The sequence below is a fragment of the Passer domesticus genome, chromosome 5 (genome assembly GCF_036417665.1).
Source record: "Passer domesticus isolate bPasDom1 chromosome 5, bPasDom1.hap1, whole genome shotgun sequence".
Taxonomy (NCBI): domain Eukaryota; kingdom Metazoa; phylum Chordata; class Aves; order Passeriformes; family Passeridae; genus Passer; species Passer domesticus.
In genome coordinates this window covers 56,012,485-56,038,203 of record NC_087478.1, presented here as the reverse complement: position 1 = coordinate 56,038,203, position 25,719 = coordinate 56,012,485, and the positions used below count along the sequence as shown (strand labels likewise).

Genomic DNA, 25,719 nt, shown 5'->3' with positions numbered 1-25,719 from the left:
AAAACAAAAGTTTTGTCAAGACCCTCTTGTGCAGGACTGTACAGACATGCTCCTGACCTTGGGAATGACTCCTGCTAAATTACTGACAGCCACCATGTCAATAAAATGGGGCAAAGAGGGATGGGAAAATCTATGAGAAATGCCACATGTTCCTCCTTCATGAGCCTGGCTGGTAGTACTCCGCAATGCTTTGCTTCAGTTAAGCGCCTTGCACCCAAGGTGGGAAAATCCACCTCATGAATCAAGCAGTGACTTAAATCCCAAATTTACTCTCCCTCAGGGAGTGCTCCTATAGTGCTTTCACAGACAGAGCCAAGGCACATGGGTACCCAGAAACAATTCAGTGCAGTGGCAGGGAACTAAACCAGGAGTCTCCAAAGCACAGAAAGCCAAGTAACTTCCCTGCAGATATCCATCCTGTAGTACTTAATTCCCTGGCCAGGAAATTCCAGCAACAAAACTCCTGCCCCAGAAGGAGGGCTCTCTTCCTCCCACTTCTTCAAATTGTGGAATATTTTGTTCCTCCTCAGAGGAACACCATGGAGTTTAGGCTCTGCCTGAACTGTATCTTCTGGGTGAACAAAACAACTCTGATCAGATACTCTCAACATTACCACCTACTCTAAAAGCATTAAATCCTTGATCTGTAGCTGTTTTCCATCACTACAAACCTGAGGGCTCTTGTCCCCAAAGGGGAAGTTGCCACAAAAGCTAAACTATTAAAGAAAAAGACAATTTAAACATAATTTAAAAAGAAAACGAATAGAATTGCAGTATCTACTAGACTACATAAGCAGAAATGTGCTAGCAAGTGCCAGATAGCTGAATAAAACTACTATGCCAGTTGCTTGCTGGGGAAGTGAGAGCACGAGCTTATTCAGTTGAAGCCGCTGTGGCAAGGCAGTCAGGCCTGGAATGACTTGCAACATCTTTTAATATAGCTCTGTAATTAAATGACCATCACTTGTGTTTTAAATGGACTTTCAGACTTCCATGAGAAAAGTAAGCAATGCATCAAGGCAGAGCTTATATTGCTAGGACATGTGGTCTCAAGCCACAGAGTTAATGCTGAGATGGCCACAAAAGGGCTGTGACCAGCAACAAACTGTAGGCTTTGCCAGTGTATCCTTCTGCTGGGCAAACTTTAGATGGTTCAGCCAGAACACCTATGAACATGTCCCATTTTCCACCTTGTCAAACCTTGCAGTGAAGCAACAAGGTCAAAAGACCATTTCCAGGCACTTTGATTTGGCCACTATCGAGCACAGGGATGTTGCCAATGACAAAGACAGTATTAACATCAAACCAGGCTGTGGCATTCGTAATTTTTGCTTTACCTGTAGAAGGTAAAGTGAAAAAATCCCAAACCATGGAAATGGCATTCTGGAGAGAGAACACTAGGACAAGGTTGGGTGCATTAGTAGCAGAGATTTGCAGGAATTGTGTGTTTGCTCCTCATACCCGGCTCCTTTTCATGCATTGATACAACCCTGAAGAACAGGTAACATTTAGGGGGCCATGTGAGAAAAAGAGAGGGTCCAGAGCACTTGGTCTCTTTGCCACCCCATGTGGTTGTACCACCACCCCACTCACATAGCTTGGCTTCCTAAGGCAGGTCTCACCTGTCCTTGCCAGAACCATCCAGAGAATGCTCACATCACAAGAATGGCTCTTATTTACTGTGTGAACGGCTCCTTCCCCATCTGCCCCAATTATTTCTCATTTGTTTTACTGAATCATAAACACAACTACATCTAGAAGACAAATTACACATGCCTTCCCTCAGAACTCCCATAAATGAATGTCTGGGAAATTCAGCTCATTCCCTACTTCACCACCCTTTAAACTCCTCTAGTGGATCCAGGGCAGGTGGCAGCACTAAGGTAACTACTAAGCATCACCAGTTCTCACCTGGTACCTCGGTCTGTGGTAACTTTGTGCTCAAAGTTACAGCAAAATTCTCTGCAAATTGACCCGCAATCTCTCATTAGTAGCAGCTACTCAGGAACAGCACAGCTGACTTCTAGCAGAGGGCAGATGTTATGTGAAAACTCCTTTTAGTGATGGGCAGAAGCTCTGATGCAGAGCTCTGGTGCCTGGCTGTGGTTTGGGAAGTGTGTGGCCACAACCAGCTGTTAGCAGCAGTCAGGGCACAGGGCTGGCACAGGCAGACATGCAGGATTACTGTACCTAAAGTAGGTGCACTGGCACTTCGAGTGCGATCTTCAGATATCCACACAAGGCACAAACCCACACGCAGCACAACAGGAGAGAACACGCAGAGGCACAAGGTCAAACACAATTCAAAACTCATGGCAACACAGTAGGGACAAAAGGAGGCAGGGACGGGAGACACAAGCACCACACAAATGCTGAATTCACATGGGATTAGGAGCACCAAGTCACTGGGAAACTCCCTTTCACAACAAAGGAGTGGAGCAGAGTTCTGTGGTGGGGAGGGAAAAATGGCACCGCAGTCACTTCAGTGCAAGGAAGTCATCTGCTCCAGGACCCACTGCTCCTGTGAAGTGGCAAATACCTGGAGAGCAGCTTTACAGATGGGGGCACTGAAATCTGGGTAACATAAATAACTTACTCAAAGTCACGGCACCCTGATTTACATGGCACATCTTCCAGTCCTTCACAACAGCCACAAGTACTGTGTTTTGTTAGACAAATCAATTTCAGGACAATACAGGGGATAACACAAAAGCAAAGATGAAATAAACCAAAGCGAACAGTCTAACCCTCAGAATAGGGTAAGCTAGCAACTCCCCAGGCTGTATGTCACAGGCAAATATGGACAGCATATCATCAATGTGTAGGTATGTTACTTGTTTTGAACAAAAATCTAAAATTCTCTTGGAGTAAGTAACAAAGCAGAAGCTATCCCCCTTCAGGCTTCTGAAATAGAGAGCTAAATTCCTGAATCTCATGCAAGAGAAAAACAAAAACCTCAGATGTCTGGCAGTAGATCTGATGCAGGGATTCACTGGATGCTTGAACTGGATCAGTGGAAAGACTGTTAGAGCGCAACAGTAAATGCAAGTAGAATTCCAATTAGCGGCAACAGTAACTTCTGCATTAAGCAGAACATTTTGTTTCTTCGTCATATGCAAATGTCACCAAATGACAATACCAAAATAACCCCTCCACCAACACTACAGGTAAAACTTGAGTTTGAATGACTTTCCTAGACTGAGTGCTGCTGTCCTATTTCTGTATATCTGAAAATCAGATATACAGGACTCGGGGGAAAAAAAGCCCACAAATCCCACGTGTGAACTACTGCCAGACAGCATTTCATGCAGCAGCAAGCCCCTACAAGGCCCCAGGGGAGATACCACAGCAGAGTCTGAACCACATCAAGTATTTTCTTACATCAATGATTTTCTTTTCTTGCTGTTTGATATTTTCCAAACATTCTACTATCAGAAGTGCCACCAAGTCACAGTGAGACTAAGGCTGGCTTTTCTGCTTCTTAAGGCAGTTACAGCTCTTGTTAAGATGCTTCAAAATGCACAGAATCTGAATGCAGAGGCAGCGTACCTACCCAGATTCGGGGCACTTGCAGTCCTCGTGTTATTTTTTATCTTGAAAAAGCCTCGGCCAAAGGAAGATCTGGCTTTGCGGGTGCCAAAACTGTCTTCGTCACCTGTGCCACTGTGAGAAGGAGACTTGGGAGGGAGGGTTGCAAAATTATTGCCTTCCATAGGAGGTTTAACCTGCTTGAATTAGGGAAATAAAAAGTCTATATAAGGGAATTGCAGAAGGCCTTTTGAGAGCCTACAAAGTGTCTGCTGGCAGGTAATCTGGGAAGTCCTTCTCATCTGTCAGTACAAGAATACAGAATGTAAAAACCATAATGAAAAACATAAACAAGATCTTCATTTGAATACATTGTCCTGGTTTGGGCTGGGATAGAGTTAACTTTTTCTTAGTTCAACACTGTGTACAGGTTCAGAGCTGTGTTTTGGATTTAGTAGGGAATAACACTGGGATGTTTGGGTTGTTGCTGAGCCCTGAGTTAAGGACCTTCCATTTTCCCATGCTCTGTCAGCAGAGGAAGTGCACAAGAAGCGGGGATGCACCATGTCCAGAATAGCTGACCTGAACTACCAAAGAAATATTCCACACCACAGAATTCCACGCCCAGTATATAAGCTGGGAGGGTTACTGGGAAGCGGAGCCAATCGGGGGCGTTACTGGGAAGGGGAGCCAATCAAATTTTGTAGATGGGCTGCATATTGGTCAGTGGGGGTGAGCAGTAGTATTGTGGTGCATCACTTGTCTTTTTTGGGTTTACTCTCTGTCTTCCTCTCCCTATTATTATTATTACTACTACTATTAGATGATGATGATTTTACTTTGTTTCAATTATTAAACTGTTTGTACCTAAACCCCTAAGTTTCTTTTTTTTTTTGTTGATTCTCCTCCCCATCCCACTGGGGCAGGGAGGGGGTCTTTTGCTGTCAGCTGGGATTGAACCCTGACATATGTTCAGGATCCAGGATTACTATCACTACCTGCTAAGAGTAAATTGTGCTCTTTAAGATGTTCCTCAATTTCTGTAAGGCTGACTTAAAAGTATGGAAAAGGTAAAAATTAAGTTCTGCAAGGCTTTGAACTTCTCCAGCTTTCCAGAGTCTCTGTCTCACCCACTGGCAGCTGTAGGGGTAATAAGTGGGAAGCAGAGAGACAACATCCCTCAGTACATTGTTTCTCTGCCAAGTGTCAGAGAGCTCTGTCATTGCTCTGCAATTTCTTAATTAATGGATTAATTACTGTATCCACTGCCAAAGCAAAGAGGAAATTTCAGATCAAGCAAGCAGTTTAAATGCCAAGAGAGATATCAGACACTCCAGTTAGCCAATTTAAAGCAGTACTTTAACTTTGCCAGCTGTTTCACTGTCTCTTTGAAAGAAGGAAGCAAAACTATTCACAGCTCAAATACGATCCTTAGGTTTTTGCTGAATCAATAGAGCATTCATCCTATGAGTGGTATCTGAAGTCTGTCACCTCCGCTCAGGTGTTTGTAGAGGTAAGAACTGCAAGATGCGGCCTTAAGGTAACACAGGGTGACTGTTCTGCAATGACAGGCTTTTCAGAAACACACTTGCTACTCACAGAAAACAATTCAGAAACCCAAATGTTTTTTAAGAGACACTAATTGAAGATAATTACAGAGTCAGTAAAATGCTTAATGGTTAGTTTTGCTAATTATGTAGTGGGGGAAAAACATTAGCGTAGCTGGTAAACCTATGCCCAATTGGACTGGAAGATAATCCATGTGTGAGGAGGCAAGGAGGTGCTGAACACTGAGCAATGCCACCAATGGTGAAAGCCACCAGAGACTCCTCCCTGTCCTGTCTGCAGGACTTCCATTTCCCCACTGGAACTGTGTGTGACAATTCCACACCTCCCAGCCTGCCAACACCTCCTCTCTGCCCATGTTTCTCCGAGGACACACATCACCACACACACACACACACACACACATTACCTCTGCTGGCTTCTGTGCACAGTCTCTGTCCTGTTTGGGAAAGATTAAGGCATTTAAAAAGTCATGTTTTATAGCCAGTAATAAATTCATTATGGTTACTCCCAGTTAAGTTCTGACAGAAATACCCTTCCCTGACTGTTCCTTTTCCCCAAAATAAATCTCTTCAGAGCTGTATTTCACACAGATTAAGCCTTGCTTGCTTTGAGGTCAGTGAGCTGACATGGAAAGAGAGTTGCTTTGGTTCACTTTGAGAAGGATTAGCTGTGCACATGATTAGTGACACACAGAATATTAAGGCACTCACAGGCAGAGATGCCTGAGAGGACCCGGAGCAGGAACCAGACAGGGTAGAAGCCAAGTAGATAAAACACCCACAGCCTCTACTCCTGTCTGTCCAAACAAACAAAAAACCCATTAACTCCAGCTCTTATCAGATTCTGGTGACATTTTCAGTCCTGTCAGCCTCCCCGCTACACTGCAAGGTACAGGAGGTATCAAGGAATCCAGGAGCTTCCTGCAGTTCGGGCTGTCACAAAAGAGTACCTGAATTGCACTGATTTGATTGCATTGCCAGAGATTAGCTGCTTTTGGTCACTTCCACAGGAACCTAAACTGAAGCTATCCCCAGACATCCAACAGCTCAGTATTTTGTTTCTGACTACCTAAAACATACAGTCAACCCAGACTGTATTTTACAATGCATTAATTACATGGCCTGTCAAAATTATTCACCTTAGACACAGGTAGGAAGTGGTAGTGGTAGTTATTTTTTTCTTGTCTTAAATCAGAAAGGCATATCCAATTAAAAAATCCCACCTCATTCTCTGGGCAAAAACACAGCAAGACAGTCTCAGGTAAAAGCCTCATACAAAAAGGAAAAAAAACAGCACTTGTGTTTTCAAGCACAGCTTTTCTTCTTTAATAGAATGTGAAAGATGTCATATATGTGTGACCACTGTCAGCACATGCCACAAGGAGCCCTGCTCTGACTCAAAATTTCTCAGAAGGCAACACAACACCCACAGGGTCACAATAGAGATGTCACACCTATGTGCAAGGAGATGGGAGGAAGTAAGAGATCAAACCTACCCCTTCAGATGCCTCCTTCCTCAAACTGCTCAGACTGCTGGACTTCTGCAGTGTGGAAATTCTGAAACAATAACATAAAAACCAAGCTCAGTTATTAGAATTAAACTTGCTAAGATAAAGACACTCAAAGAAATCAGCTTTAAAGACAGCATTATAATACATGATGAGATATACTAAACCAAATGATATTTTGAATTAAGATGCAATAATGAGTGCAGCAAATTCAGTAATCAGAGCCCATGGAATTTCATGAGATACTGTAAGAACTTCCACATTGGAATAACTGCTGCTTTAGGGAATATGGATATGTGGCAGAAACGAAAATTATTTTCTCATTGTAGTCAGCTGATCACCTTCCCCCCACTACCAAAAGAAAAAAGCAAATCATGTGTGCATGTGCTGTGGAAAACTATAAATTTCAACATATATTGACAGTCTACCACCAAATTAGAGATGCTTCACAGTGTAACAGGAAGTACCATGTGCCCAGATAAAGCATTGGAAAATAATGATCATAAAAGCATGAGACATAAGCAGAAATCTACAATCACCAAATATCATCTTGACTAAAATTAACTGACCTATTTACATATGTATGTAAAATAAGGGGGGTGCTTTGTGGGGGTTCAAGTTGACCATCACATTTAAATCTGTCCCCTGAACAGATCTGATTATGGCACTTACACTGGACTATCACATAGATGAGTCTCAGGGGAAGAACCTGTTGATCTTCCTTCACTGTAAAGCAAAAAAGATATGAAAAAAGGCTGAGACACTTCAGCTCTTAAGATACTAACACACAGCAAATTTTCCCTGCTATGGTCGCAAGTCTTGTAAAAGCTAAAGGACAAAGGTGAGCTCAAGAGCCTCAGGAAAGACAACTCTCACTGTAAGATGATGACAATACTGATGATTGAACTGAACTATTCAGCTTCAATAAATACAGAGATTCCAGCAGGGTCTGCAACAGTACAAGGAGTGGAGGTCACCATCTCCTGGTCACCACCCACGTCAGGGAGCACTTTGCTGGAGTTTAGTGCTTGCTTTGGATTTTGCCAAGAGGAGACACAGGTGAAATCCCTGCTGGTGATGGCTCAAGCTGCATGAGGAACATGTGCAGCACAAACTGAGCAAAGCTGGGCTTCTGGACAGGATTCTTTCCTCAACTGGAACTGGAAAAATCACACATCAAATTGAGCTTGCACTGTTGCTTCACATTGAGATTGATGATTGTTTCAAGTCAACAACATCTCCTTGCCTCTGGATTCTTAGTATTTGATACTTCTTAAGATAATGCCAGGGATTTGGACCCAGAAGAAAAAAACCCAAGCACAGTCTTTGTTGAGCTGTGAGTGCTTTTCTGTACTCCCTGCATTGCCAGTGCAGGTCTGCAGGGACTGGGTTTCCTCCCAGGACAAGGAGGGTGCAGGATTAGAAATGCTGATGAAAGGTGACAGCCACTCCTCACCCAGCAGCTGCCATTGGTTATAAGCACGGGGACCCCTGGGTGCTACAGCTCAGCCACAGCCCCAGAGAGCAGCCACACATCCCTTGGGTTTCCTCCCCTCCTCCGGTTAGAGCTGGAAGCTCTTTTGTTCTGGCAGTGCCCTACAACCATCTTTAGCAGCTGTGGAAAATGTCTGAGCACAAATCACCAACGTGGGCAGAGCCAGCCAGACTTCCATGATGCAAACATAGACAAAAATAATGATTCTGTGACCTTCATATATTAGATCAGCTTCCCTCTCCCTCTGTTCATTCCTTGTGAAGCAGCTGGTACAGACCATGAGTGCTGCTACAACAGCAACCAAACCAGCCCTTGCTTACTCAGGATTTAATCAATGCATTTCAGGAACATTAGCTTGGTTTGCTGCAGCTAGCCAAGGGACTCCTAGCCTTGTTTAACTGGCTAATGACTTGATAATTCAGTGACTGACAGATTATTGCTCTCCTTAAATGTCATAGAATATTGGATTTACAACTGAAAAAACATGGAACCCATAATACCTCATTTCACTTGCAGGATCTGGCCTAGGGTGTGTTTTCAGTCTCTCTGCAACAGTTTCTGAGCTCTTGGATGCTGATGAAAAGGAAGGCATTGAAATCTGTAAAATGCTTGCATGGATCTGTAAGGAATTCTGAAAAGAAGGAAGAATATGTGTTACAATCTTCTGAGCTGAAATTAAGCAATCATAAATAAAAAGAGTAACAGATAAATCATGAAGAAAAGGATCTGAAATAAGGTTTCAAAAGTGATTTTTTTTTTCCTTATTCTAATAGAATGATTTACTACTTGAAAAATGGCACTGCAGATAAAACATTAATCATTGCACAGCTAAGCTACAGCATAGACAACAATCTCACAAGTCTCCCAAGGCTGCCTGCTACATCTGTCTCTACCACAGACACCATGAAAAGTAGTCCACTTTTCAGGTTTAATCCTGTCTTCAGACACTCAGAGAATACAAAAAAGATGCTAAACCTTTAATTTCATTTCATTTTCTTCAGAGTGTGTTCTTGCTGTTTAAGTAAGTCAAGACCCTGCTCCGACTCAGAGTTTAGAGAAGAGCTCTATAGTTTTTGTACTGGAAAATCTCATTATAAAAATCAGAGATTGAACCACAACCTATGTATCATTTAACTAAATGGATGCAATTATGATTGCATCCACTTAAATATGACAAGATGTATTTAGTAAGTCCTAACATATTTACTTCAGGTTTGTGCCAAAGTATATGTAGCTCCTAAAGCAGCTATGTTTGATAAGAAAAATAATTTCTTATGACTTAATTATGACTAACAGAAAAAGTAATTTAGATCTGTTCTCACAATAAATACAGCTATTTCTGTCTCCTGATCCCATCTGAGGATTAAGAAAAATAAGTTTAATTGAAATTCCTCAGCAGCTTTCACAAGAAAACTACTTTCCCCAAAAGGCTATGAGACACTACAAAAAACTGTGAAACCCAGAAAAAAGTAGTTTCAGAAATTTGAGTTTTGTCATCTACAATATGAATCCAGCACAAGCAGCGTTTTCAAGGAACGATAGTATTAAATAAAGCAAAAAAAACCCCGGAACCAACCTACCTCTTCATGAATGCTCACGTTGAACCTATCATGGATTGGAGATGCTGTTCCTGGTGTTGGGGATAGGCTTTTCTCCGGGTCAGTCAGACTTGGTGTGTCTGATAAACCCACAGATACAGACCCTGAATTCAAGTCTTCACTTTCAGTTTCCTTGCCTGAAGGGAGAGAACACAAAAACCCGTTGGTTTCACAACCCTCACTCCCAAAGAAGCTGCAGCCAGTGTGCTCAGTTATGGGCCAAAACTGGAAGGATTTGATTGCTGGGTGTTTTTAGTTTTGAGAAAGGGAGCCACAGCCAAGTGTCATTTCCCAATTCAACCATCACGACACAGCAGGGTTGGAACACAGGGAGGTCAAAAAGTCCAGCAAACACCCTCAGGGTATTTAGTGGCACCAGTTTCAACAAGCTGAATAAACTGGAGTACTTAATTCCTGTCTGTTCTGGAATTTTGTTCTAAATACTTTGTTTCCCTTATTTACTAAGGAAAAGTAAGAAGGTCCAGTCTCCCTGAAACTTAAGATGTCTCTGTGGTATCTTCAAGGTACCCTGAGGAAAAATGCAGCCCACTGCTCAGAGCCTATCACCACCCTGGAAGTGACTACATCAGGTCTGCAGCCTGCCACAAACTGAGTATGTCTCATTTAGGTAGTACTGAAGCCCACATCAGTGTTGGCATCCTCTGCTTCTTCCACCCTGGATGCTCCTGAACTGCCTCAGTGCTACCAAGAGGCTTGGACTGGTTCTGAAAGATAACCAATACTTTCTAAAAGGTGAGCAGAAATCCAGTGTTTGTTGCCAAAGACCTGAGGCAAGCACAAACCAAAGTCTGCTCACAGCAAAATCCTCTCTTGCCCTCTCTCTTTGTCACTGCCTGAAATCTCTGTCCATGCTCCATGAAGTGACCATGGAGCAGAGATCCCAGAGAATCAAGGTCTGTTCTAACACCCTCCTGTGCCTGAAGCCACAGAACTGCAAGAAAGGGCAATACCTATTTAAAAAATGCTTCCTCTCCAACAATCAGCATTGTGTGAACCCAACACAACAAAAACACATTTGGCTTCCTCACTCTTGCTGGGCTGTTGACAACCTTCACCCTCTCTGAAGGGGTCTAGAAACCCCCACCAGTCTTAGAACATATGCAACGGGCCATTACATATTGTGATACAGATATAGCTTCTGCTTCAGTCACATGGTTAAGCTCACCACTATAACACACCTGGAGTTTAAATGAGTAGCATTTTTTTTGTTTTTTTTGGTTTTCGGTTGTACAATACCTTTTTTACCTTGAGCCAGTATCACCATGTCTTGGACTTTCTTGTACCTATTCAGAGATTGCCGAAGCTCTTCTATCTTCCGATCCTAAAATAAAAGGAAATTGTGACTGTACTTCCTCCCCCAGAAATAAGAAGTACAAATACTAGATCCTTTCGTTTAACTGGCTGTGAGACTAAAAGAAATAGGAAGTGTGGATGGGACAGGACTCAGAATGCTGAGAGGCTTTGAAATATCAAAAGTTGTATTTAGAAAAAACTATCATATGTTTAATCATCAGAACTGTCTCAGCCTTGAAAGTGGATTTCAGCTCCCTTATTAAGTCAAAGGTAGAGCATAATAAATTTGACATGTACTAAGGATTTAGGGCTTTGGTGATCGAAATGCACATGCATATGAAAGCATAAAAACCATGTATGAAACTAATTCATACTTCACAGAAAAGCCCTTTTGGAAATGCAGCCTGTGATCTGGCACTTGTACAGAGATCTTTACATTTGCAGAACACAGTGCAAATTAACCACACTGAATTCAACAGAGTAAGGACTCTGAACAGGTCCTGTGCACATGCACAGAGCTCATAAATGCTCATAGCCCCTGAAAGGCACTGCAGTGCTTCTGACTGCAGAAAATCATAGATTTGTACAAACCTTGTACAAATTTTTCTGACTGCAAAAAATCATTGATTCTTACAAATTTGGTTTTTAGTTGAATTGTGAAAAGCTCACACGTGAAGGTTTTCTTAGAGATTTAAATCAATCTGATGAATGATTACTGAAAAAATAATGACTTTGCTACCTTCTCTTCATTTGCTGCCATTAGAGATTCTACCGCCTTCTTCATTTTCTGTACCTCTATATCTAAAAACACAATAGAGTTCTCCAAGTCAATTTAAATAAGACAGTGTAAGGAAGTAAGAAAAACAAAAAATCTAGAAGCAACTCAGTAATATCTGAAAGTAGATTTACATAGTTACAGACAAAACATAAGCCACTTAAATTATTTTTTAGATGCAAACACAAAGAAGGAAGCTATTTTTCTTCAAAATCTCTGCTCTGACATTTTTATCAAGGAAATTATGAAATCCAGGAAATTCCCTTCCTCCCCCCACACCTCTCCAAGCCTTATAAGAATGAAAAACTGAAAAGCAAAACTACTGCTTGACTTTCACTAGCTCCATCTTTAAAATAACCAAATAAAATAAACAATATACTACATTTGGAATGCAATAAAACACATCCTCAGTACAACAGTCAATGACCACCCCAAACAGCATGTCTCAAGTCCACTCAACAAAGCCAGGGGATTAATGGATGTGATGAAGGAAGCATCGTGCAGTGATGCTCAGCCCTAATCGAGCATGGATGGAGCAACGAACAGGAGACAGTGGAATGACACAAGTGTTTGCTGTGATGAGCAGTCATGCTGGAATATTATGTGGCAGTTCAGGCCTGGGAAAGGTTCCTAACATAGACAACAGTGCTTCATCTATAATCCTTATTTAACAAGAAGTATAAATAGTATGTTCTGGAGGAGTTCTGGGCTAGGAATTCAAAAAGAATGGAAATAATCTCAATTTTTTTCCTAAAGATGTACTTTGCATGAATGGCGTAAAAGTCAAATTTCACTACAAATGTAGGCAGGTAGCCAAACTCACAGGCAAAAAAGCCCTGTTTCAACTTCCTAAAAATTAATGGAAAGCAAACAGAGCAGGAAAAACATTCTCCTCCTTAATGAAATACAAGAAAAGAGGCAGCCTGGCTGGCTTTCTAGATGAAAGACATTTAGACATATCGGGCTAAACCAGCACCTGATCCAGTTCCAGTGATTTTCCCTCAGTTATGCTGGCTGAAAATCTGGTCTGCTCGATTGCAACTGCATTGCAATTGCTTTGTGAGCCTTCCCGAGACCCAATCTTCCTTTATCTATACGATTTTCTTCAGAAAACTTTGTGTTTCAAGTGTGAAACTCACCGTTGCTCTCAAGCTTTACTCTAAGTGTAACTAAGGGTTATAGATTATGCAACCTAACAATGTTTGTTAAAAAAGTTTTGCAAATACATGCAGAAAGCTATTCTGGAAAGCACTTCTGGAATGCAAATAGTCATGGAAAGACACCAGGAACCTTACTTTTATCTTTGAGCTTCTTCTTACAATTTTCATCTGTGTGGGGAAAACCCATTGGATTGGAAATTAGCATTAAGGTTATGACATGAAATCACTTTTAAGACATTATTGATACTTTATGAGTCAACTCTTCCTCACTTCATTCAGCTAATGAGGCAGATAATTTGTTATCTGGAAACGGCATTTTTTAATATCAGTGCAAGATAGATAAAACATATTTCATCACAGCAAAAGATCTTCTGCTGAGCTACACTGAAAACCATAAAGCTGAGGACCAGAGGGTAATGAGAGTTCAAGTAGTTCCCCAGGGAAAAAAAGCCTGCTATAAGTAGTCATGAAGAATGAAGTCAGACCCTGCTCACATTTAAATGTTCTTTTAAAAAATGGAATCACAGTTCATTGTGATCACTTTTAGTGATCTTAGTCAGTGGTTTTGAAAACACCATTTCATGAAATAAAATGTGACAATCTACACACAGCATATTCCTCCTCAGATCAGGGGAGGAGACTAATCTCTTGTGCATTTTTTTTCTAAAAAGCATACCTTAAAAGCACAATCTTAAAATCAGCAACAACTATCAGTAAGATATATTTAGAATTGAAATTGCATCAGGTAAAAAAAGTCTGTGGAAAATTTCTGTGATTTTTAATTAAAAATTTCTGGGTTTAAATAAGTCCCCAATCTAAGATTCCCACAAATAAATACTAACAGTTTCTTCTTTACAAGCTAATAAAAGAATTACCCAGCATGTAAAATTGTTGTGCTTATTCAAGCCTAATTAAGGTTTAGACTTTATGAGCACACAAATCCAGAATCAATCCTTGATTTCACCTACTTACAGCTAGGTCAAGATTATACTTTGGTCTGCAGTATGGCTTTTCCCCTTCCTTACCAGGAAGTTTCCTTTTCAACACAATGTTTTTGGAGCATTTGTAGAAATTAGTTAAAAAATTTCTCAGCCAGTATAAACTGTATATTTTGAGGCCCCATGCAAGCCATGTAAGGAGCTAATTAGAGAATTTCTTGGTGTTGTTTAAATTTGACCAAGACCTTGCTGTGACAGAAAGTTTAGCACTTGCATCATCAACACCCTCTAAATATGTTTAAAGAGGTAAACTCAAGACAAAGTTCAGGAAAATTCAGGCTTTTATCACTTATTTACTGTATAAGGAAACATGACCTCAGATAAAGTGATTTAGAGGACATGGTGAGAGTCTCCTTTTTTCTTACCTCTGTCCAGTATTTCCATCCCTTCTACTTTCAGCTGGGAAACCAGTTTTTCGTGCAACCTTTTCACCTCAGCTTCCTTCTGCTCTAGTTTGCCTTTCAGAGCTGACAGCTCATCCTGTAAAGACACAGAGCCACTCAGTGACAGCTTCCACAGGCAGCTGAGATGTTTCCACAATCCCTCCTAGGAAGCACAATGGACAGGTCCTCAGCTGGTGGAAATGACTGAGAGCCCCTGACATTTAACACTGCCTGAGGGTGCACCAAAGTGACTTTGAACATCCCAACAGACTTCTGAGCCCACAACAGAGCAAAATCAGGGGGTCTGTAGTCTGAAATTGTTGGTTTTGTGTATAGTTGGAAAGAAACTTTGCATCAAAATTTAAAGACGAAAGAGCAAAAGGTGGAAAAACACCAAACATTTTTCTCATTTGTTTAACCTTGCAGAGATAGAAAAAACATAGGTGAAAAGGCTGAATGCTAACATTTCCATACATTTTTTTTTTGTATTTATAGGGCATGTTGCATGTTTGAAGCTGAAAAATTCCGAAGCTGTGCTTATACCAGGCTGAGGACAGTTTCAGAATTAACTACTGCTTCTGTGGAAGAAAAATCAATCACAACACCAGCAAGCACATGGACACATACTGGAAAGCAGTTCAGACAAAAACGTGGTACCTCTGCCACAGTTTGGGTTTGCTGATCATGCATTAGGAAAGAAAGCTTGGAGCTGAGATTCTTGGGAATAAGACAGATGGCGTTTGGGGGAGTTGGGGTGTATTAGAAAAATGCTGTCAAGTTTTAACTTAGATCTAATCATCTGCACTAGCAAGTGACTGGCACAGATCCATGCATTTAACTTTTTTAAATTTGAGTCAAATCCCACCCAGTTTAGTAACAACTTTCTTTGATGTCCGAGTATATCTTGTACAACAGCATCATCAAGACAGGACCCCCACTGCAACTGCACCCAACACTGAAAATTTAATTTGTTCAGTTTGTAAACAAAGCAAAACAAGGCAAGACTCATTATTTTGGCACTTACAGCTTCTAAAAGACGTTTCAAATCCTTAATGGAATAAACCAAACTAGAATACTGTGGCTTAGGTATTTTCCTGAACTACCCTCAGACAATGTTGCAAATTACATAGTGACATTTGCAACCCAAACTATGGGGCAGCTACAGAATTTCCTGAAATTGGTTCCTGTTTGCTCTAAAGCATCATTTAAAAAAATAGATCAATTTTAAAACTGTCAAGAAATCAAAGCTTTTTCCACAACAGTGGTTGGGGAATAACTACAATTCCCCAGTGCTCCAAGTTGGCACTGATTATGATGGGATTTCTGCTAGTGTAGGATCCATGCTACTCCAAAACAAGATAATTTCTTGGTCACTTGAGAAGCTGCTGTTATATCCACAGGCAACTAGAGCTGCATGTGGTTGTCAATGTGCATTTCTTTTCCTGAATTAGAAGTACGATATGCAAATTTACACGTGGGAGAAGGGACAGTATAAAAGAGTCACTATTTCCCAGACAGTTTTCCTGAATACATTTTCTCTAAAAGGGTGATAAAACGTTCTGTTTGAATAATGGATGTAAGCTACAGACAAGGCAATCTTCCCTTGGAAGGGGGAATGATTTTAACCCACGTCTAATACCATTATGTGTAACTTACGCAAGGTTCAGAGAAGGAAAATCCTCTCCCCTGAGTTATAAAAACTGTTTACAAGGAATATCTACAGGAAGAGCTTTCCAAATCTAAGGAGGAAGGGCACACTGCATATCAACACACAGCAATTAATGAAGAACAGAGCATGACAGCACAATGCAGGACCAGCAAAGGGTGGAACATGAAGGACTCAAAACAGGCCCAGCATTACCCAAAAACTACCACACCTTTAGCATCTGGCTTTTTTGCTCCATCCGCTGCTTTTCATACTGCATCTGACCCACTTTGATTTTCATGCTAGAAAGTTTGGCCATTAAAGACTGGTAACAGAGACAGAAGAGTGAAAGGAAACTAAAGGTAGAAAGGAGACAAGGCTAAATGGCAAAGAGAAGTTAGACACTTAGAGAAACAGGCTGCTAGAAGTACTTAGGTGAATGCTTTCACTTCAGAAGTGGTTTTTTTTTAGCACATTTAGGAGGAAATAAATGCTATTTGGCATACACCATACATACTGCAACCGATATTTCTTGACACACATGAAAAACAAAGGTCTAAACAGGTAATAAATTTATTGTTTACAGCATGGTATGTTACCCTTCATAAAAAACAATGCTCAAACTGAAAACCACAGCACAAAATTTGGGAATAGCCACTGCTGCTAACTGAGAACCATGAAACCCCAGGATCTGAGAGTGCTCAGGATTTTGCAGGGTGAAGGCAAGGATTAGGGAAAAGAGTGAATTCCTAAAGCCTGATTTACACCTATCTCTGCCTCTTCCCTTCAGCCTCACTTACTTTGGTTGTTTTCAGTTTTTTTTCATACTGCAGTCTTTCATTGTCCATTTCTCCCACCCTCAAGCGCAATTCGTTTATTTCCTGGATCAAATCCTGAGTGGAGGGAAAAAGACAACCAGAAACAGCAAAGAACTTCAGTAAACAAAACAGAAGAATAGCTATGACTGTAACAACAAGAAAAGCAGGCATAAAAGGAACTCAGTACACAAAACCACACCACCCAAATCGATGACTAAGTCAGGCAACTCAGAGCTTCCTAAATATCCAGGGACCGAGTTTCTCAGTCTGTGTTACTGCACCAGATGTAAGAGGGCAGAGGACTAAGGGAGACATAAATTCATGAACTGAAGTTGTGTTCGCTGTGCCGGGGGCCAGGAAAATCCTGCTTCTCTGATCAGCTGCTGGAGCCCAATACTAAGGATGGGCAATGGAAAACAGTGGCAGACATCCTTCAACATGCAGCAGCCACATCCTCCCCTCTGCAGTCCCTCCTGTCCCAGGCTCACCAGCCATCACCTGCTTTTTCAAAATAAGAAGTGATTACACTGTAAAAATCCAAGTTTCCATCACTTAAAAGAGCCCTCTCACTGAGGGCTGAACAGAGGAGCCATGACTGGTTTCTACAAGAAAAGTCATCTGTGTTTAAGCATCAATGGCACCACTACATCTGCGCTTTCCAAATTCAGCCTGGCTTGGAATAAATTCTGAACCATCACAAACTCACATCTGAGCTCTTTAGGAGACCAGCTCGACCTCCTGGCTATCCTGATGGATCCTGCCAGGTTTGGGGGTCAGACTTGAGTGCCCCCAGCTCCCTTGGTCAAACAAACCCTGAGTCTGACTGCTCCACCAAGCCTCCTCATCCTCTAAGTCAGAGAATGGTTTGGGTTGGGAGGGGCCTTAAAACCCATCTTGTTCCACCCCCTGCCATGGGCAGGGACACCTTCCATTGTCCCAGGTTGCTCAGAGCCCTGTCCAACGTGGCCTTGGACACTTCCAGGGATAGGGTAGCCACATGTGAAATACAAAGCTGTGTTTCGTGTCAGGTACATACAGGCAACCTGTGTATCTGTGATTGTGATATGTATGGAAACTGACCATGAGACAGTTATAAAGACAATTCTAATAAATAACTGAGGAAGTAAAGCATGGAAGAAGGCCTTTGAACCTATCCTTTATTTGCAATTAACCTTTATAAGTCTTAAGTTGATTTAGGAGCATTCGAATTAAAGCTTTAAGGATGGTGCTGTTTGACAAGAACTTTCTGCTTCTAGCTAAAAAGAGTTTTGCAATAATAACCTTTTGAAGTATAATTTTAGAATATTACTTGTAGTAAGGATCTTTGAAACTATAGCTTTAGAATATATAAAAAGGAAACATTATCTCGATGCCTTAACAAAATATTGAAAAGCAGCTTGAAAAAGGAAGATGAACATCAACTCAAGGATTGATATTTTGACCAAGGGAAGCTGGACATCACTGTTATGAGATTTATAGTCCTTGCAATTAAAAAGTGAACCCACATCTAGAATCTGGACCTCACCAGCTGGGAGACTTCTTTCTTCTTTCAGAAGCTGGACCCCACCATCTGGGGATACTCCTTTCTGGGATACATTCTGAGAAAAACTAAATCACAATAGTGTATAGAATTGTGACGTAAAAATTGAGAATGGAAACTGCTGAGAAAGCTTATGAGTACCCCTATAAATATCTGTAAGCCCCAACTATCGGTGTGCAGTTGGAGAGAAAATTTCCCCCACTGTACACAGCGCTGTATTGCTCATACTTTACCATCTTAAGTAATAAATTGATTGCTACTTGAATATTGGCCTAGTCAAGCTTCTCATTTATAACACACAGCTTCTCTGAAAAACCTGTGCCAAGACCTCAGCACCCTCAAATAAAAATTTTTATGGTCCTTATGTTTGCTTTCCTTCCTTCATCTGAAGCAAACCCTATCCATTGGGTTACATCCAATGATTACCATGTACATCCAAGCTGTACATTAAGCTAATAGCACTAAGCACAGTTTCTCAGAGCTAATACTACAATTAACAGAGATTTTTATTTATAAATTAACAAGCCAGAAGCTGACATTTAGAAGGTATTCATGGGTCCCTGGTAACACCTGCCTTTCAGCCCCACACCACACCTCCTAAGCTTACAAACCTCTGGTTATTATTTTGTGTTTAATAAACCTGATGCTAAGAGAGCAGCATCTGTATTTCTTCAGAAAGATCCAAGTTCAATTCTCAGAACTACGAGGAAAATGAAAATACTGAACATGTTAATGTTTTTAGTAATTACTGCTTTTAATCTATGACTTTCTAATTCAGGTACACCTGAAATTCCTCAACAATTGATTTGTTTGGGGCTTTTCTCTCCTGCAGCATGATCCAATGTCTAAATATGCTGGGTTGAACTCACTGCTGAGGCTGTTCTCCACATATTTGTCTCTTGAACTACATGACTTTTAAAATACTCAGTGTCACACAGAAAACAGAACAATCTTGCAACCAGATTGGAGGTGATGGTGGATAAATCACAAAGAATTTCCTGTGAGTGAGCCAGTTTTAGCCTCTGGCTGCTGCTTCAAAGGCCCAGTCTGGCTAAGGACTCCTTCCCAAATAAACTCCCTCGCAGGGTATTTCCTTACATAAACTCAACCCAACTCAGACCACCTGCGCTCCTCAAGGAAAATAATGCTAGTGTCTGCTGAGAAAGTGGAAATACTGGAATAATCCAAAGAACAGAACAATTAGAATCTCTATTAAGTACACAATTAGCTTTGAAAAAGCTGTGCGTTTGTGAACATCTAGACAGAAAATCCTAGAGCACAAAGATCTAGTGAGGCATCTGTTTAGACAAAGAATAGGGAATATGAGTAACCAACCAAGCTGGAATGGGAAGTTGCGATGACAGACATAGGAACAAATGGATAATATGAAGGATTTAATCAGAATGGTAATTCTGTAGGAGACAGTAGCTGCACAAGTTGTCAGACATCAGTTTTTTTCTTTTCCCTAAATAAAACCAGAAGCAATATTTACAGTTTTGCTTTCCCAGTCTGGGTATGAATCTTTTTCCATTTCAATCACTCCACATAAATGCCCTAACATGTTTTAGGGTGAAATATTTAAAATATTCATTTTCAGCTCTTCTAAAATAATTGATATACAGCAATATAATTAGATCAACACTGAATAAAATATTGCGTACTTCTTAGTAAGTACTGCCTCCAAAATATCTCTTAGAGATTCTGTAAGGGCTGAGACCCTCCAACTAATTAGACATCCATATTTTCACTGAACCAAATGGAAATTAAGACATAATATCCCTTCCAGCATTTACGCCTAAGCATTTTTACAGCTATAAAGTGTTGAAATAAAGAAGAAACAATATAATAATATATATGACACTAAACTACATCATTCTGGATTTCAAATGGAGGAAGAAACATTTTAGCAATAGTTAATTAGTTCTGGCATAAATATCCTTGATATAAATCCATACAGTCCCTAATTACAGTAACTACAATTTAAATAAAATGTAGGTGATTTTTATCAAAGGCATTTAGTGTCTTTCAAAGTATTTCAAAGAGGAAGGTCTTCATAGAGGATAAGCCTCTTGCACAGAGATTACAGATTTGCAGTTTGTGGTGTATTCCCCACATTGTAACCATTTTTCTGGGAACCTGCGGCTTCATGTCCACCTTCCTGGTATGCTGAGCTGTGCTATGAAGTAATGGAGAGACTGCAGTTCAGGGGGGAAACAAAGAAAGAGGGAGACCAGGAGAACTCTACAATATTCAGTAAAAATAAGGGCAGAAATAGAGAAAGCAAATCAGTCAAAGCCCAGTCACTCTTTGTTAGCAGTTCTGAAAAGCAGAAGAAACTACAGGGTGTTTGCAAATGAAGATTCAACAGAACCCAGGTCAGAAAGCACCTGCTCCCTGTGGTCATCTGGACCAAACCTTGCTTCCCCACAGCCATTTACTGCTGGTGCCAGCTCGTTTATCCCTCATTTGGGCTGCTTAGAGTAAGTGTCAGCACACAGAGAGTTATTTGCTGTGTGCTGTAATTCATGAAAGAGCTAAGCTCTGCATAGGCAGAGTCCCAGAAGAGTTGTGAGAGCAGCCAGCTCTTACACACACTTCCCATGTGTGCAGGAGACCTTCAGTGATTCCCTCCACTATTTCCCCTGCCAATTTCTCCAGCAATGCCACGCACAGAGCTTGTCTGCACTACCAAATCAGCTGCTTTGAAGGCAGTGCTCTGATACTGTCACATAACACCTGTTACCAACTAGAGGCAAAGGTAACAGGAAGCGACAGGAATCCATCCCAGAGCTTGGCAGCACCCAAGGAAATGTGCTGCACTGCAGGAATGAACACTGCCGTCACTATCTAAAGAAACACTTCCAAACCTGAAAGTGATACAAGGCATTAGTTTTCAACCTGTGGCTTTCTTTGGGTCTGCAGATTACTTCAGACAGGCACAAAGACCAATCCAAAAGCAAGACTGACTTTTGTTTTTGTGCTTGCAATACAAGTGAGGAATGGTGCTTTACTGGAAACTGAGCAGTTGGGAAACCACTGGCAGAAGTGCAAAGGGCAATTTGTGTCCTGTCATGACAATATGGCTTCTTTCCTTCTAGAAATGAATGACACCTGGAACATCCACAATCATAACAAACACTTGACATTTCAGCTCATTTATGAATCCAGAACTGGAAATTTTGTTGTGCTTCATAGGCAGGCTCTGAGATATTTCTGATATGGGCTCCATCATCCTGTCAGGACAGCTTAGCTGATACTTGGAGTTCCCTGTGTTTGCCCACCTGCTTTGAGCATTTCTGGCTTGCAACATGAGCGAGTTTGAGCTGCATAGACCTGCAGCACAGAGTGAAATGCCACAGGAGAGCACTGCCAGGGATGGCAGCTCCACCTGGCGCTGTTCCCAGGCTCCCATAAGGCTGGGCTCTGAAGTCAGGCTTCCCAAGAGCCCCACAGCAAGTCAGCTCACTCTCTGCTAGCAACCCCAGAAGTTCTGTTCCTGTGCAGTGTCTTTACACATGGCTGCTTTTTGTACTTGCCTTAGACATGCCTTACTCAGAAGGTGACAGTTTTATGTGGGGTCAGGAGAGTGCAGTATGTTAATTTTCTTAAAGTCCAGCCTAAATCCAATCCTCCTGAGACCTAACAGCCAGAATCAAAAACTGCCTTTGGAAATCTTTCTTTGTAAAACCAGAATTTAACAAAGAGGACACTTTTTGCTTCAAAATGAACATGTTCTAACCTTAAAGATTAGTTCCCCTTCTTGCCTGACACAAAAAAAAATCCCAGAAAATGTGAAGGTGAAGGTCAAGACACCTCACAGCTTTCACAGTTTATCCTGTCAGGGTTTACTCACCTCTGTGTCTCTGAATCTGTCCTCATAATCCAATCTATCCTTCTCTACAGATGTAAGCTTTAATTTCAGAGTGGAAATCTCTGCCATAAGATCCAGCTTCTGAGTTTCAAGGGTTGTTCTGCTTAGAAGCTCCTGATTCAAGACAAAGAGGAAGAGAATGGAATTATTTACCCAAGGGGAAGAGACCAGCAATTTATTTTGACAGCCAAAGGTCTCCTTCATGGGGAATAGCATCACCCTCATTCTTGTACTACGTGAAACCCTGAGACACAGTTATTATCCATCTGACAGATTCCAGGCACCTAGGATGCATCTGGGATCACAGGGGCACTAACATGGGCTGGCTGCCAGGACAAGAAAAAAGCCTGTCTGTTATCACAGTCGCTCTACGCAGAAAGGAGCTGTGAGGGGAATCCACCCATCCTGCCAGAGGCTTTCATCTAAGGCTCTTGGAAGTTCAGTGGGGAAGGACTCAAAGGAGGGCAGAACTGGATTCCTGCATTAAGCAGTACAGTCATTACTAAGTAGAAAGACTTTAAAGCCAATATGGTAGAAAATGATCCCTTAGTTAAGAGACATCAAAGGATTCAACACCTTGAAGGGCACTGCTCCCACCAAAGTTTGTTAAGACAGAAGGAAGGCAAGACAGCAAGACAGACATGGAGCTGTGAAATACCTGCTGCAGCATCTCCTCCGTGGCATTTAGCTTCTCCCTGTGCTCCTCCAGGCAGAACTCCAGATCCCGGATCTTTTCTCCCTGGGCCTCCACCTGGTCTGTAAGCACACTTACCTGGACAGCAGGAAAAAAGGGATACATGTTTAACACCTTGCACCTGTGCCATATGTGTCAGCTGAAGAACTGCAGGTGAACAACACTGCTGGTTGGGCCAAAGATTGCCTGGGACAATGGCGGGGGCAGGGGGGTGGGAGGAGGAGGAGAAGAAAGGAAGAAAGGAGAAGAGGAAGAAGAAGAGGAAGAAGAAGAAGAGGAAGAAGAAGAAGAGGAAGAAGAAGAAGAAGAAGAAGAAGAAGAAGAAGAAGAAGAAGAGGAGGAAGAGGAAGAAGAGCAGAGGAAGAGGAGGAGCAGAGCTCTGCAGTGGACACATCACTTGGCAAAGAAAACAGAGAGGAGGGAAGGCGCTCCCCTCACACTTACTAGAATTTCAGTCAAAGTTCTGGCAGACACATTGCAATTCTGCAACTCCCCTCCTCACTGGAGGTTTTCACAAGGGTTGGCTGCCGCATTTTACTGCCAATAAGTATGCCTTTGATGTGACAAGACATTAACTCAACCCATTAGCTCCTACCTTAAGCACCACATAAACCTCCCTACTTATAATTTATTCTCCTTCCCAAGTGATTGTACACAGTGTACCATAACAAGCACTTCCCCCTTTTCAGAACAATAAAAGCAAAGAAGGTTAAAACACACAGCCAGGGGCTGGGTAAGACCAAGACAACACTTTTAAGATAGCAGACAGATTCTCATTTTACCTTTTCTGAATTAATTTTTTCATTTTCAACTGGCTCTTCCTGCAGTACTGCTGGGAAAGAGGGTGAGCTCAGTGCTGTCACAGCCCCAAAGTTGGGTTTACATCAGGGGATAGACCTGTGCAGTGCAAGGGGTGCCAGGTATTCTGGCTCCAACAGCAAGAGGAAGCCAGCAGAGTAGCCAGGGCTGACCCCGTCCAGCCCAGCAGCAGGTGAGCAGGACCACCAAGGAGCTGCTTGTCTCCTTCTGCTGGCTAGCCAGTCCTGCAGCTTTTGTTACCTTTCCTAAGGACAGGACAACTGTCTCCTGATGCAGACATCATGTGAATGGCCCTGGGAAATGGTGATCTTAAGGATACACATGGATGTATGTAGGTGGCTGCTCTGCAGACCAGCTCTGCTAACCAAATTCAAAGAGAACAGATATACAGACAGAAAAACCTTTAGATTTTTCCTGCAATCTAAGTTCACACCTTTCTCTAATCTGGGTTAATTCTCACATACCAGCAAGTCCTTTGAACACTGTCTAAGACATCACAACTCCAAATAAATTCTCAGAGGTTTTACCACATACTTTCAGACAGTCTCATGAATGCAAGAGCAGAAAAAAATAATTTGGATGACAACTCACTTGCAGAACAAGAGATTCCTTATCATTTTCCAGACGAGCCAGCCTTTCTTGATAGACATCTCCATTCCCAGATATGTGTCCATTAGTCTGGAAAAGACACAAATATTGCATAGTCAGCTATTGTGCCACATTATCATCCAATGTTATCAAAACACTTTATGAGAGCATTTTTAGTCTGACAGTTTAAGAACATGTTTGAAATATTCTCCAGCCCTCTAAGAGTTACAAATCAAATAAACAAAGGACACATGACCGCCATTCAGGAGAGAATTCTTAAGGGGCTTAAAGATGAGAAAGGAAGAGCCTTCTGGTGACTCAGTTCTGCAAAATTCACCTACTGTGCATTCAGCATTTTGCTAACAAAACTTGGATTCATTGCTACACCATGCTAAGCCATACTTGCAAAGAGACAAATACCCTGAGACATTCAGCAAGTGAATAAAGCCAAACATACAATCTACAAAATGTGTATTATGCTTCTCTCAAGTCACACACAGTCAGAGACATCCTTTTACATCAGACACATTCTACGGGGTATGGGTAAACGTCTGCACTCTAAACACAGCTCTTTGTAAAGCTGCCTGAGGCTAGAGAGAAACAAGAATACATGTTAATGCTATCAGAGAGTTCAGAGGAATCAGCAACTTTCTTCTTAATAACTTCAATTCTCTTGAGCAGCAGAAAGGATTTTGTTCTATCCATATTCAAACATGTCTCAAAGCACTTCATGATCCAGGCCACAATCATATCTTGGCTCAGAAAATGAAGCCTTGTTCCCATCATGGCATAAATCGCTTAGAGGAGTCTGAGAAGCTGCTCTGAAATCCAGGGCACTTAGCAGAGACACCCAACAACGTTGAGGAGCCCTAATTTATTCCTGAATGTGTAATGAAAAGAAATTGTGTGACTGATCCTTGTGCTCCCGTGAGCCTGCAGCACAACCCTGCCTTGAGAGGCCGTCACCACTCAGGAGGTCCAAGCCTCCAGCTCCTGCTTTGAATCTCCCCTGATTACAGAGGATACCTCAGGAAACCTCCTGGCTAAAACTCCTCTAAATTACATGTCTGGCCTTGGGTGGTGGTAGAAACTGCCTTATTTGAGCCTGAAACAATAGAACTCCCTTCAGCATCACTTAAAAGATCTGACATAAAGCAAACAAGAGGAGGTAAAAGTGTCTGACCTCACCTCAGTGCTCTCAAGAAACCAGGCTGCATCCTGGCAAGTCTTAAATCACTGAGCAGTACCAAAAGTGTCTCACAAACATGAAATTTCACTTGGTGACCATAATATCTCCCCCGAAATTTGCTCCGGCAGACTAAGAAAGGATGCTCTCTAGTAATTTGTACCAGTACCTCATCACAATGATATAACTTACTGAAATTTTTAGCAGCACAATACTAAGCCACCTGTCCAC

The 25,719-nt window shown here is 41.7% G+C and overlaps 1 protein-coding gene across 22 annotated transcripts in view; it reads right to left on the bottom strand.

The window, feature by feature from the left end:
• Nucleotides 1–25,719, bottom strand: part of PPFIBP1 (PPFIA binding protein 1) — a 104,790-nt gene that overhangs the window by 10,869 nt on the left and 68,202 nt on the right. For 5 of the 22 annotated variants that reach the window (XM_064420689.1, XM_064420691.1, XM_064420690.1 and 2 more), the window contains 16 exons: nt 24,306–24,392; nt 22,860–22,973; nt 22,184–22,315; nt 16,773–16,865; nt 16,205–16,297; nt 14,310–14,424; nt 13,082–13,114; nt 11,751–11,812; nt 10,955–11,039; nt 9,680–9,834; nt 8,600–8,730; nt 7,277–7,330; nt 6,593–6,653; nt 5,504–5,533; nt 3,554–3,728; nt 2,191–2,223 (listed from right to left, as the gene is read on the bottom strand). In XM_064420689.1, coding sequence (XP_064276759.1) covers nt 2,191–2,223; nt 3,554–3,728; nt 5,504–5,533; nt 6,593–6,653; nt 7,277–7,330; nt 8,600–8,730; nt 9,680–9,834; nt 10,955–11,039; nt 11,751–11,812; nt 13,082–13,114; nt 14,310–14,424; nt 16,205–16,297; nt 16,773–16,865; nt 22,184–22,315; nt 22,860–22,973; nt 24,306–24,392 — 1,453 coding nt within the window. The remainder of the gene's footprint in view (nt 1–2,190; nt 2,224–3,553; nt 3,729–5,503; nt 5,534–6,592; nt 6,654–7,276; nt 7,331–8,599; nt 8,731–9,679; nt 9,835–10,954; nt 11,040–11,750; nt 11,813–13,081; nt 13,115–14,309; nt 14,425–16,204; nt 16,298–16,772; nt 16,866–22,183; nt 22,316–22,859; nt 22,974–24,305; nt 24,393–25,719) is intronic. The other 17 variants (XM_064420700.1, XM_064420706.1, XM_064420692.1 and 14 more) reach the window with 16 other exon arrangements.